At 43.9% G+C, this 12470-nt stretch overlaps 1 protein-coding gene across 1 annotated transcript in view; it reads left to right on the plus strand.

Annotated features, from left to right (window-relative positions):
• The window catches only part of LOC116978210 (shootin-1-like), a 61328-nt gene that overhangs the window by 17394 nt on the left and 31464 nt on the right, over positions 1 to 12470 (plus strand). Inside the window, exons 3-5 of the mRNA XM_033029188.1 lie at positions 9447 to 9541; positions 9809 to 9965; positions 11333 to 11430. Of these exons, the coding sequence (XP_032885079.1) occupies positions 9447 to 9541; positions 9809 to 9965; positions 11333 to 11430 (350 nt within the window). The remainder of the gene's footprint in view (positions 1 to 9446; positions 9542 to 9808; positions 9966 to 11332; positions 11431 to 12470) is intronic.

Raw genomic sequence — 12470 nt, forward strand, 5'->3', positions numbered from 1 at the left:
CCATGAGCTGATCCTAAGAGCACGCTACTAGATACATCCTCCCAGCCTGAGAAAGACCTGTTTATTCAAACTCTTTATTCCCCAACTTTAAAATTATTTTTCATCCAATCTCACTGCGGATTTACCTCTGGTTCAATATGAGATAATTTTACATGATCCCAAGGAACTCTGTAGGAAACAAGGTCATCTGATGCTAGTCTGATGCAGAAATCATCTCAGATGCGCAAGCTTGGAATAAGCCAGAAAGTGGCCAGAAGAACATGAAATAACATGGAGCTGCTATGTAGTTGCTATATATCAGCCATCATTGAATGGCGGAGTAGACTTGATGGGCCTAATGGCCTAATTCGTCCCTTATAGAAACATAGAAAATAGGTGCTGGAGTAGGCCATTCGGCCCTTCGAGCCTGCACCACCATTCAATATGACCATGGCTGATCATCCAACTCAGTATCCTGTACCTGCCTTCTCTCCATACCCCCTGATCCCTTTTGCCACAAGGGCCACATATAACTCCCTCTTAAATATAGCCAATGAACTGGCCTCAACTACCTTCTGTGGCAGAGATTTCCAGAGATTCACCACTCTCTGTGTGAAAAATGTTTTTCTCATCTCGGTCCTAAAAGACTCTCCCCTTATCCTTAAACTGTGCTTGATTGTAATCATGTATTGATTTTTCACTGACCGGTTAGCACGCTACAAAAGCTTTTCACTGTACCTTGTGGACTTAACAATAAGCTAAACTAAACAAAAATTCACTTTGTGTTTGACAGCTTGGCCAGACTTGACAGAAGGGGATATGCAACAGATGAGATTAGTTGATGTTGGCATCATGTTCAGTATAGACATTGTAGGCCGAAGAGCCTGTTCCTACGCTGTACTGTTCGAAATGAAGTGGAGCTAAACCAGGATTTTAATAGCCTGAAAATAGATTTCTGCATTAGGAGATGCAAACAACTCCTTGAATCACAGTTGCTATTGCTCCGAAACACATGAAGAAGTTTTCACATCAAACACGTTCGTTATTTGTTCCAGTTTAGCTGGGGTCTGTCTTGTGCAAAGATCATTGTCAGTGTTCTTTGCTGTGGCTAAGTCAGGTAGTCTGAATGCGATGTTATGATGCTGTTGTGACGCTGAAAGTGCTCCTCATCCGTCCTCTAGCCTCGGTGACAAAGAGCATGAAAGGACAGCTATCAGACTGCGACTAACGGGTCAAAATGCACGAAGCATTTGTCTGTGTTTACTGGGAGCCTGTTTAAGGTCCAGTGAACTGGAAAATTGATGTCAAAATAATTGGAGAGGGATTCGAAAATTACAGAAACTGTTAACAACATGGCTTTATTCACCCAGTGCTGAAAGTGGATTTAGATTACACAGCCCTTTAAGTAGCTTAATCTTCCCCGAGCCAACAGGCTTGGTTTAGATTGATTCTACTTGAATCATTATGATGGTAATTGTCTGATTAAGCTAGTTCCAGGGGTTGGCCTAGATTGCTATATAGTTACTTAATCTCAGAACTGTGCAGTGGATTTGCGGATGGTCACAGAAGCATCAGACTGGTGACAAACAATGCATCTGTCTTAACTGTAACTGTTTGACTTGTTGCTCATGCTTCTCCCATTCAAGTGTGGAGCCATCAAGCAGACTGTGTTACACCTGGCACATCTTTGTCAGTCTCAGTTCCATGGAGGATTCTCACCTCTAAGCCTGATGCCTGTTGATCCCTTGTGCACCTGAGGTTCTTGTGCATGGAGGTTCTTGCCCTGACCACCCTCATGTCACCATGGCATCTTCCTGAACTGCCTCTGTTCTCCCACTCAGCCACTTCCCACAATAATCCTTGCCACGTACCCACGATTGACCTGGGCGGCTGACCCCCCTCTCCATGATTTGTTGGTCAATCCTCACTCCATTACTAGGCCACACTCCCCCGAGACCTGTCTGTCTCCATGGACCAGCCTCACTTCCTAACTCCCTCCTTACAATGGATGTTGAGGAACACCTTTTCCTGTATTGTGTCGACTCTTCAGTGTTTGATACCCGTGGGCCACAGGTGTTGCTACATCATCCCTGGAGGAACCCATTGGTGGGCTGCACCTGCCTCATTCACATACCTGAGCAGGTGCAGTGTAACCTCTTGGCCAAGGGTGTCTTTCTTTGCAGGATGGGAACACAGTCCATGCTGGGCTCAGCATCAACTTAGGAATTCTTATTTTCAGTTAAAACCTATTTCCTTGATGTGTTCAATCAGGCACCAATATTAGTGTAGATATAAGCAACTGTAGATGCTGGTTTACAAAAAAAGACATAAAGTGCTGGGGTAGCTCAGCAAGTCAGGCAGCACGTCTGAATAACATGGATAGGTGATGTTTCATGTTGGGACCCTTCATCGATGCTAACATTAATACCAATGATAGGACTGACTTCTCTTGGTCTTGTATAATCCGATCATATTTGGTAAACTGATATGATTAATTGATTAATTAAAAACTCAGCAATAAGCCAATATTCATTATTAGTATTCACGGGAAACTTTAATAAATGGTTGGAAGCATGATATTTTGTACTAATGTATGCAGTTATGTTAAATTTAGTTTATTCAGAAAACATCCTCTCAGAGATGGCATCTGGTGTCGGTGGGGGTCATAAGGTCATAAGTGATAGGACCAGAATTAGGCCATTCGGCCCACTGACTCTAAAAGCTTCTTTATATATATGTAAAAAGGAAAAGGTTAGTGAAGACAAATGTAGGTCCCTTACAATCAAAGACAAGTGAAACAAGGAAATGGCAGACCAGTTAAACGAGTACTTTGGTTCTGTCTTCACTAAGGAAGACACAAATAATCTCCCGGAAATACTAGGGGACTAAGGATCTAGTGGGAGGGAGGAACTGAAGGGAATCCACATTAGTCAGGAAATGGTGTTATGTAAATTGTTGGGACTGAAGGCAGATAAATCCCCAGGGTGGTCTACATCCCAGAGTACGCAATGAGGTGGCCCGTAGAAATTGTGGATGCATTGGTGATAATTTTCCAATGTTCTCTCGACTCTGGATCAGTTCCTGTGGACTGGAGGGTAGCCAATGTTTGGAGGGTAGCCAAAGCACTTTTTAGGAAAGGAGGGAGAGAGAAAACAGGAAATTATAGACAAGTTAGCCTTACATCGGTAGTGGGAAAGATGCTTGAGTCGATTAATAAAAATGTTATAGTAGCACATTTGGAAAGCAGTGACAAGATCGGTCAAAGTCAGCATGGACTTAATGCTTCCCACAGTAATACTCCCACAGCAATATCCACATAAGTCTCAGCGCCCAAAAGCCACATGAGTGTTAATGGCTCAAAAGCACAATATCAAGAGGCAAGCATGAAGCATGGTTAACTAGGCTCTCTGGATAATTCTCCCCTTTGAAGAACTGTCATGGGCTCACACATTCCAAGCCTACTTGCAGCTTATGAATCCCAATTCAGGCAAACTATTCAACTTAATTCCTTTGGTAAGGTATGGTACATCTCACTCCAAACCAGTTAGTCTGCCTGGTCATGTTAGGGCTTTATAGGTTTGTACGATATCTCCTCTCATCATTACTCAGTTAGTTCATTGTCATGTGTACCGAGGTACAGCGCAAATCTTTTGTGGCGTGCTAACCAGTCAGCAGAAAGACAATACATGATCACAATCAATGCATTTACAGTGTATAGATACTGTACATGATAATAACATTTAGTGCAAGGTAAAGCCAGCAAAGTCCGATAAAGGATAGTCCGAGGGTCATTGAAAAGATAGATAGTAGTTCAGCAGTTGTGGTAGGATAATTCAGTTGCTTGATAACAGCTGGGAAGAAACTGTCCCTGAATCTGGTAGTATGCGTTTTCACACTTTTGTACCTTTTGCCTGATGGGAGAGGGGAGAAGAAGGAGAGGCCATGGTACGACTCGTCCTTGATTATGCTGCTGGCCTTGCAGGGGCAGTGTGAAGTATAAATGGAATCAATAGAAGGGAGGTTGGTTTGTGTGATGGTCTGGGCTGTGTCCACAATTCACTACAATTTCTTGCAGTCCTGGATGAAGCTGTTCCCAAACCAAGCCGTGATGCATCCTAATTTCAATGATGCATTTGTAGAAGTTGGTGAGAGTTGTAGGGGACATTCCAAACTTTCTAAGCCTTCTAAGGAAGTAGAGTCATTGCTGTGCCTTCTTGGTCATTGCTTCAATATGGGTGGCCAGGAGAAGTTGTTGGTGATATTCAGTATAGGATCTCAGTTGTACAGATCTAATAGACTTGGCTGATCGACCCAGTCTTTCATCTTATGCATGTCTGACATCCTGGGCATCGGTCCTTGCACTCCCTGTATGACAAGAATATCTTTCCTCAGAGAAAGAGACTACAAGTGCACACAGAAATCTAGGGATCCCACCAAAGACCTGTACACCTGAGCTCCTAAACTCAAATCATCTTTTGATGGCCAGCCAACCATCTGCCTTCCTGATTACGCTTTTGTTCAGTGACTGGTGTACAAGGACACTAGGTCTTGCTGCAACTCCCCTTTTCCCAACACAGCACCATTCAGATAATCACCTTTTCCCTCCTGTCAGCACCCATGTGGACAACCTCATATTTATCATATTAACTGCAGCTTTCTCCTCACCCATGCAACTACATCATATTGGAGCCTCTATTCTAGTGTAGACGGAGCACGTTGGTCGGTGTGGGCAAGTTGGGCTGGAGGGCCCATTTCCACGGTATATAACTCTATTCATTCTTCTCTGAACCCCATTTCATGTTCAAGTTCAAGTTCACATTTATTATCACATGCACCAATTGATAGTGAAATTGAGTTACCATACAGCCATATGAATAAAATGAACACAACGCACGATAGAGTTTAACAAGAACATCCACCACAGCGGAATCAACATTTCTCACTGTGATGGAAGGCAATAAAGTTCAGTCACTCTTCCTCTTTATTCACCCGTGGCCGGAGCCTTTGAACCCTCTGCAGTCGCCGCTACGGACGGCCCGATGTACAGACTCTCTCGCCGGGATGATCAAAACTCCAGCGTTGGAACAGAACTGCTTGGAGTTTCCAAATCGGCCACTTCTTATCGGAGACCGCGCCTTCCGAAGTCCATAGGCCGAGCTGGACGGAGCTCCAACACTGGAGATCCTCAGCAAGGGATCGCCCTGCTCTGTGATGTTAAAGTCAGTGCCGCTAGAAGTTCCACAGACCACGGCTCATTTTTTATTATATGTATGACTGCAGGGAAACGAAATTTCGTTCAGACCGAAAGGTCTGAATGACAATAAACGAATCTAATCTAATCTAATCTAATCTAATCTAATCTCCATGGTGTTAAAGTCAGCAGGACCAACACTCTGGAGCTCCAACACTGGCGATCCCCGGCAAGGGATCGCCCTGCTCCGTGATGGTAATTCTGTGCTGCGCCTGCTACTGAAGCTCATAATCATAATCATATTTCATTAGCCAAGTATGTTTTGCAACATACGAGGAATTTGATTCGCCATACAGTCATACCAATAAAAAGCAACAGAACACACAAAATACATTTTAACATAAATATCCACCACCGTGACTCCTCCACATTCCTCACTGTGATAGAAGGCAAAACATTTTTCAATCTCTCCCTTCTTTGTACCCCAGCGGTCGGGGGCCTCTAACCTTCCGTTGACGGGACGATCTTACTCCCGTAGCCGGCGGCAGGCCTCCTCGTCAGGGCCATCGGGGGGGAGGGGGAATCTCACCACTCCCATGCCGGGCCATCTACCCCGGGTTGGGGCTAGTCGAACGTGGTGCAGGCTTTGGAGCTTCCCGACGTCGGTCTCTTAGCCGAGACTGTGAGCTCCTTGATGTTAAAGTCCGCAGGCCGCATTGGAACCGATCCCCAGGCAAGGGATCAGCCCCGATGGTGAGTCCACGCCCCTGCGGTGGGGCTCAAAGTCTGTCCCGAGCAAAGCCTCCAGCTCCACGATATTAGGCCGTGGAGCAACCGGAGATACGATCCGGAAAACAATCGCATCTTTGGCAAGATAAGATTCCCCTGACCCCCTCCCCCACCCCTCACATAAAACAAACGAGAGAACATTAACACAAACATTTAAAACACACTAAAAATAACAAAAAAAAGCCAAAAAAGACAGACAGACTGTAGGCGAGGCTGCCATGGAAATGCTACTGGTGAAATATTTCCTTCCTCATACAGTATGAGGGACCTCACCAGTAACTCTCTGTAAATACAAGTTCATCACATCCACAGGTCCGCTACATATTCTACAACTTGCAGTATATCTAAAACTCCATTAGAAATATCCAGCTCTCCACCGCCAATAACCAGCTACCCGTCACACCAGGCAACCCCTGCCCATCTGGGAGAAGGGTTTACACTTCCCACATTGACCTCATCAGTCACCTCATGAGTGGAAGCAAATCACCCTGGATCATGAGGGACCGCCAGAAAAGATAACAAATCTATTGGGGATTCCTCATTTCCAATGACTCGTAACAGATATCAGCAGCTGATAAATGTCCCCATATCCATCAGCATATGAGCTGAACACTGCTTTAATGATTCATTTGTGTTTTTTTCAGCCATTCAGGCATTGATTTTACTTTGGTCATCTATGTGTGTGGAATATGTATTGCCAGTGCTTTGTTGTAGAGTGAAAGGTGTCGGTACGCATATCAACGAAGAATTAAGCTACATTCATCTACAAATATACCCCCCCTCCTGGTTTGATTTTATGACCAATCAACTTCTAATTTAATAATAAATAAAAATTATAAAATTAACACTAGTAAAAAAATTGAAAATCTAGTTTCTAAGTTCTTGGAGGTGCCAATCCGATCAATACAATCAATACAATACAATACGGTTTTATTCATCACATTGCACATAAAGTGCAAGTGAAATTAATTTGTCAGCAGTGGTACAATGATAAAGAACACACAACACAATAAAAATTTAACACAAACATCCACCACAGCATTCATCACTGTGGTGGAAAGCACAGAATTTGGCCAGTCCTCCTCCATTTTCCCCCGTGGTCGGGACCTCAACCCTCCGCAGCCATCGCTGCGGGCGTCCAGATGGTAAAAGGACAAGGTAAAAGTCAAGGTAAGTCCAGGATCGGCTCTTCCGATCCTGCATGTGCTGTTACAACAGCCCAGCCGACTACACCGTATTAACACGTACCGTCACAATAATAACCCTGCCTACTACTCTCGTTTTTCCTTGTGAATGCTTGTGGGAAGTCATCAGTAATCATAGTTTATTTACTGCCCTTTGCTGGTTTCAGTTTTACTTCTCATTGTCTACTATTTTACTTTCAAGTTTCCACGACATTAACAAGTGAATCTTGCTTTGATGTTGATTTTTTTTTTCTTATAATGTTTAGCCTTCATCGAATTTGTTACTTGATAAACATCTGTTATCTATTTAATTTATTGCTTCATTTTCCCACATTTGTCTGAATCATTTTTTTGGGTTGGTACTTGAAAGCTGAGGAGTTGCAGGGACATGGGAAAAGTGGGGAGAGAAAGTAATGGAAGTGACTTGGATAAATGTGATGTGTGTAGTCGCCTTCCTCTGTGTAAACCTTCATGAATTTGTATGTTCAAATTGAACTCAACCTGTGTTACTTTGATGCTGCATTAAGAGATTATCAAATCTAATCCCATAACTAAATTGGGGCAGGTACATGGATATGAAAGGTTTAGAAGGACATGTGCCAAATGCTGGCAAATGGGATTAATTTAGACGGGGCTGCATGGACGAGTTTGGGCTGAAGGGCCTATTTCTGTGCCGTATGAATTAATGACTATGACTATGAACTGTGGGGTTAGTGTGTATGTATGAACATGTGTGCCTGGATATGACATTGTCTCGGTCTACGTCTCTGAACGTTCACTACTTCAATAATAAGCATCTCCGTTTGAGCTGCAGATTCCATTCCCCTCTGACTATTGATAATCTGTCCCTCCATTCACCACCTTTGCTTCAAACAAATTCAGTGACTTCCATGTTGTATGTTCTGTGTAGGACAGGAAACATGAACCAGCAATGACTGGTATTTGTGGAATTCTCTAGATTTCCGTGTGACATCAGAGTTGCTATAGTGTTTGACTTCACTGATTTTACAGACTACCATTTGCGACGTCTAGCATTGTGTTCCAGCACCTTGTAATGTCCTTATTCTCATACATTGATTTTCAATGTGCATATTGTTAAAATAATTAAATATAGACACAGCTCGAAGCCAATGACAGATGCAGTGCAGACATCAAATCGGAGCACAGATGGGCATTTTCCCCTTTTTACACACACGACTATATGGGTTAGTGAATTTAACAGAGCTGCAGCTGCTCAGTGTGAAATCAGAAATAAATAAATCCATGGATATGTGGCTTAAAAACGAAGCCACTCCTTCAGTGCAGAAACATGGGAAGGATCAAGAGGGGAATCCATGTTCCGCCCGTTTTCAGGTAGAGACGGAGGGTGGAGAACCTCTCTGGGCCAGCATAGATCGCCTCAATAACCCAATCCAAACCTACCTTCCTCCTCCAGGTTAGTCCCGACCACTCCCGCACAGCTCCGCTAGGATTATCCAAGCCCATCTGAAAAGTAGATGGAAGAAAGTGGTTGGTTATGGGCTAATTTATTTCTATATTTAAATCTAACAATAAAAGATGAAAGCTACAGATGTTCAGTGCAGTGTTGGGGACCAGTGAAGCCAACACACTTTCTCACTGACTCTTAGCTTTGGTCCCAGGTAGTTAGAGCAGAACAGCAACAATAGATTACTCTAGCTGGAAGCAGATTATTGTGTTTAGCATTGAAATTGTCAGTGGCCCCCTTCTCCCGTGGAAACATCGTATCACTGAGTTTGGATCTTCCATTGATTGTGAAACAATAAATGCGTGAACCCAGAACAATTATAGACCCTGCACAAATCGAGTGGCTTCAGTGATGTGCTCCAGTGATTTGCTTCCATGCAGCCGATAATATTGGAACCAGCACCATTGTGCTACTGTGACTCTGCGCATTGAATAACCACATTTATAGAATATCTCCTGTACGGAGAAAGCAAATACAGATGACCATGATCAACACAAAACTGACACTAACACACACAAAAATTATTGTTGCAAGGAAGGAAGCTATCCTTCCCAGTTACCCAGCTCATTCCCCAATATGTTTCTTCTCACAAGTAAGTTTCCCTTTTGAAAGGCAAACTTTGTTGGAGTTTCACGCTCCACATGTTATCTTTGCATTGATGATAAAAATCGATGGGTCAACAGGCATGGACATGCATTTCACATATCGATGGTGAAATGAGGGTTTTGCCAATAAATGTTATAATGAACATCTTTAGGTGAGAAGACCTGAGAAGAGAAGGATTGGTTTTGCTGAATTAACTCTTCTGTTGTGACAGTTTCACAGATGGTTATAGAAGAAGTTAACGCTCTGCACACACAGTTGGAGATTGAGAAGTCGTGTCGAGAGAATGCAGAGGTCTTGGCCACTAAGGTAACAATATCTGCTATTAAACTTAGGGTATATGATGGGGAAACAGAACAGAGGAAGTTCTCTGAGTTGTGCCAGGGATAATTAGACATGGGACAGAATTGGTTCCAGATTCTATGCAGGGGATTTATCATCCTTGCATTCAGAGACTTGAAGCAATATGGAAACTGTCTTCAGAGTGAGGTTACATGCATGACTTGTGCAGTGTCTTGCTTCTCATCCGCCTGGTAACCGCGAGCTTTCACTCAGCCAGACGACTTGTCGTTGCAGCTCAGTCATGAAAACAAGAAACTGAAGTACCTGAGCCTCACATCGCGGGTCTGCCTGGATGACCTTCTGCCCAGTATCTCGGACTGTGGTGCTGCAGAGGAGGAGCCACAGGACCCCAGCCCTGACCCCTGCACCCAGTACCAGCAGCAGGTCAAAGGTGAATGTCAACCTCTGGACTGAGAAGGTAGAAATATTTCTCAGTTTACCATGTGGCAGGCAATCAACATGTATGGTCAATATTTTAGGGAATTAACAGGGTCAAGAGTGTTTAATTGTCATATGTACCAGGACCGGAACAATGACATTCTTACTTGCTTAACAGGCCCATCGTTGCAATAACGCACAGATGAAAATCAATAATAAAATTAATGAATAACCATAATTCTAGGTAACCATAATGGTGCAAAACCGAGGTCTGTGGTGCAACCAAAATCAAAGTTCATAGAAGATCCTGGTTGCTGAAGTTAATGTTGTATAGTGCTCAAGAGCCTGATGGTTGCTGGGAAGAAGCTGTTCTCGAACCTGGAGGTCACGGTTTTCAGACTCCTGTACCTTCTTCTCGATGGTAGGAGTGTGACCAGGGTGGTGAGGGTCTTTGATGATCTTGGCTGCCTTTATGAAGCGGCACCTCCCGTAGATCCCTTCAATAGTGGGGAGGGCAGTACTTGTGATGGACTGGGCAGTGTCTACCACTTTCTGTAGTCTCCATCATTCCTGGGCTTGTGAGCTACCAAACCAGGCTGTGATGAATGTAGTCAGTATGCTCTCGACTGCACACCTGTAGAAGTTTGATAAGAGTATTCATTGGTATACTGAATCACCTCAGTCACGGAGACTTTAAATCTCGACCGCCGGCCTGCGGCCTACACCATCTTAAAGCCGCGGTCTCCGGTGAGGAAGAGCCGATCCTGGACTGACTCTGGACTCTGGTCCTGTCCACGGGGGGGAAATGGAGGAGGACTGGCCACATTTTTGTGCCTTCCACCACAGTGATGAATGCTGTGGTGGATGTTTGTGTTACATTTTTATTGTGGTTGTGTGTTCTTTATTATTGTACTGCTGCTGACAACCCAAATTCCACCGACCCTGGTTGTGTGGCAATAAATTATATCTATAATAACAAAATGTGGCAAAGAATATGCACTTACACTTTCCAGTAATCCTTCAACACAACCACTGCATAATTCAGGCATTAACGTGTGACTGGGATAGTGTTGCAATCAAGGGCTAACGATGACTTCCTCATGTAGAATCCTCTCGTGTTAAGATTTACATCTGCTGTGCACCACACAAAGGAAAAGCTCCCTAGAAAACAATAGGTGACTTGTTCCAGGGCCATGTACAGGGTTAGCTAGGATGGAAGTGCCATAATCATCCTTGATTGCTAGGCTCCGGACCACCACATCTCAGGCTTGGGTCTACCAGAGTGCTGAACCTGAGAGTCTCGAGATGAGCTCCTGATGTGAAGTCTGGGTGAGGCGGAAGTCTGATGGTCTCTGTCTCATATTCACCCTGTGTCTGTAGATCTGCAGGAGACTGTTACACAGCTACTGGAAGAAAAGAAACAGCTTGCTGGTCAAGTCCAGGAACTGCAGAGCAACACTGAGGAACAAACCAGCAGAGTAAGTGCTTGTCTTTGCTGCATGTATGAAAGATGTACTGTGAGCTCTCCCCAGTCGCACCATTGGCCTCAGCAAGCTTTGCAAAAGGCTAAACCAGCGGGGTCGAGCCAGTGTCACTGCCAGTCAGCCTCTGAGCCACCAATCCTGTGCTAATTTCTGGAGGAACTCAGTGGGTTAGGCAGCACCCGTAGAGGGATTCTTTCCCCAACTCTATTTTTCTCCGCTACATTGACAACTGCATGGGGCTGATTTAATCAACTTTACTACTAACATCCAGACTGCCCTCAAATTCACTTGGACCATCTCTGATGCGCTGCTCTTTTTGGATCTTTCTGTCTTCATCACAGGGACAGACTAACATCTACTACAAACCCACCGACTCCATACCTACCTCTTCTGTTAATTCCCTCCACAGATACAGCCTGACCTGCTCTGTTCCTCCAGCATTTTGTTTTTTGCTCAAGATTTCAACATCTGTCTTCTCTTGTGTCTCCTGTGTTCGGTTCCACTCTGTGTCCATGAAAGAATGAGTTGGCAGTTTATTATTCATGACCAGAATTTATTGAGTGCTTCAACTTTCACATGACTTTACCTGACCTACTTCAGCGTATCCAATGTAGATGTGCGATTACGTCAACACCTTTTGAGATACTACTTGGAAATGCATAAAGCCATTGTTGACCTCTTGGTAACATTAAAAATTCCATAGAAGAACCAACACCGCCGGAATTTTTAAAGCCTTGTTGTTGCAAAGATATTTTAATTGATCGCATCAATTTGACTCCACTGAATACAAATTAAGTTTCTCTCACTGTCCGCTGATAGTGAGTCTAACGTGCGATTAGACTCCTCTGTGTGATGTATTGATCCAGTGGTTTGGAAACCAGATGCTGTGGATTTGAACACTGACAGGTAGGATGTATTGTTGACGGATGATCTCATGTTACCGTTGTTCACCTCGTCTCACATGCACTTTTGAATAATATCCAACTGGCACGTTCAAAGGCTAATTCAGTTTAAAGCTGGAATGTTTGAATTCT

The sequence above is a fragment of the Amblyraja radiata genome, chromosome 11 (genome assembly GCF_010909765.2).
Source record: "Amblyraja radiata isolate CabotCenter1 chromosome 11, sAmbRad1.1.pri, whole genome shotgun sequence".
NCBI lineage: Eukaryota > Metazoa > Chordata > Chondrichthyes > Rajiformes > Rajidae > Amblyraja > Amblyraja radiata.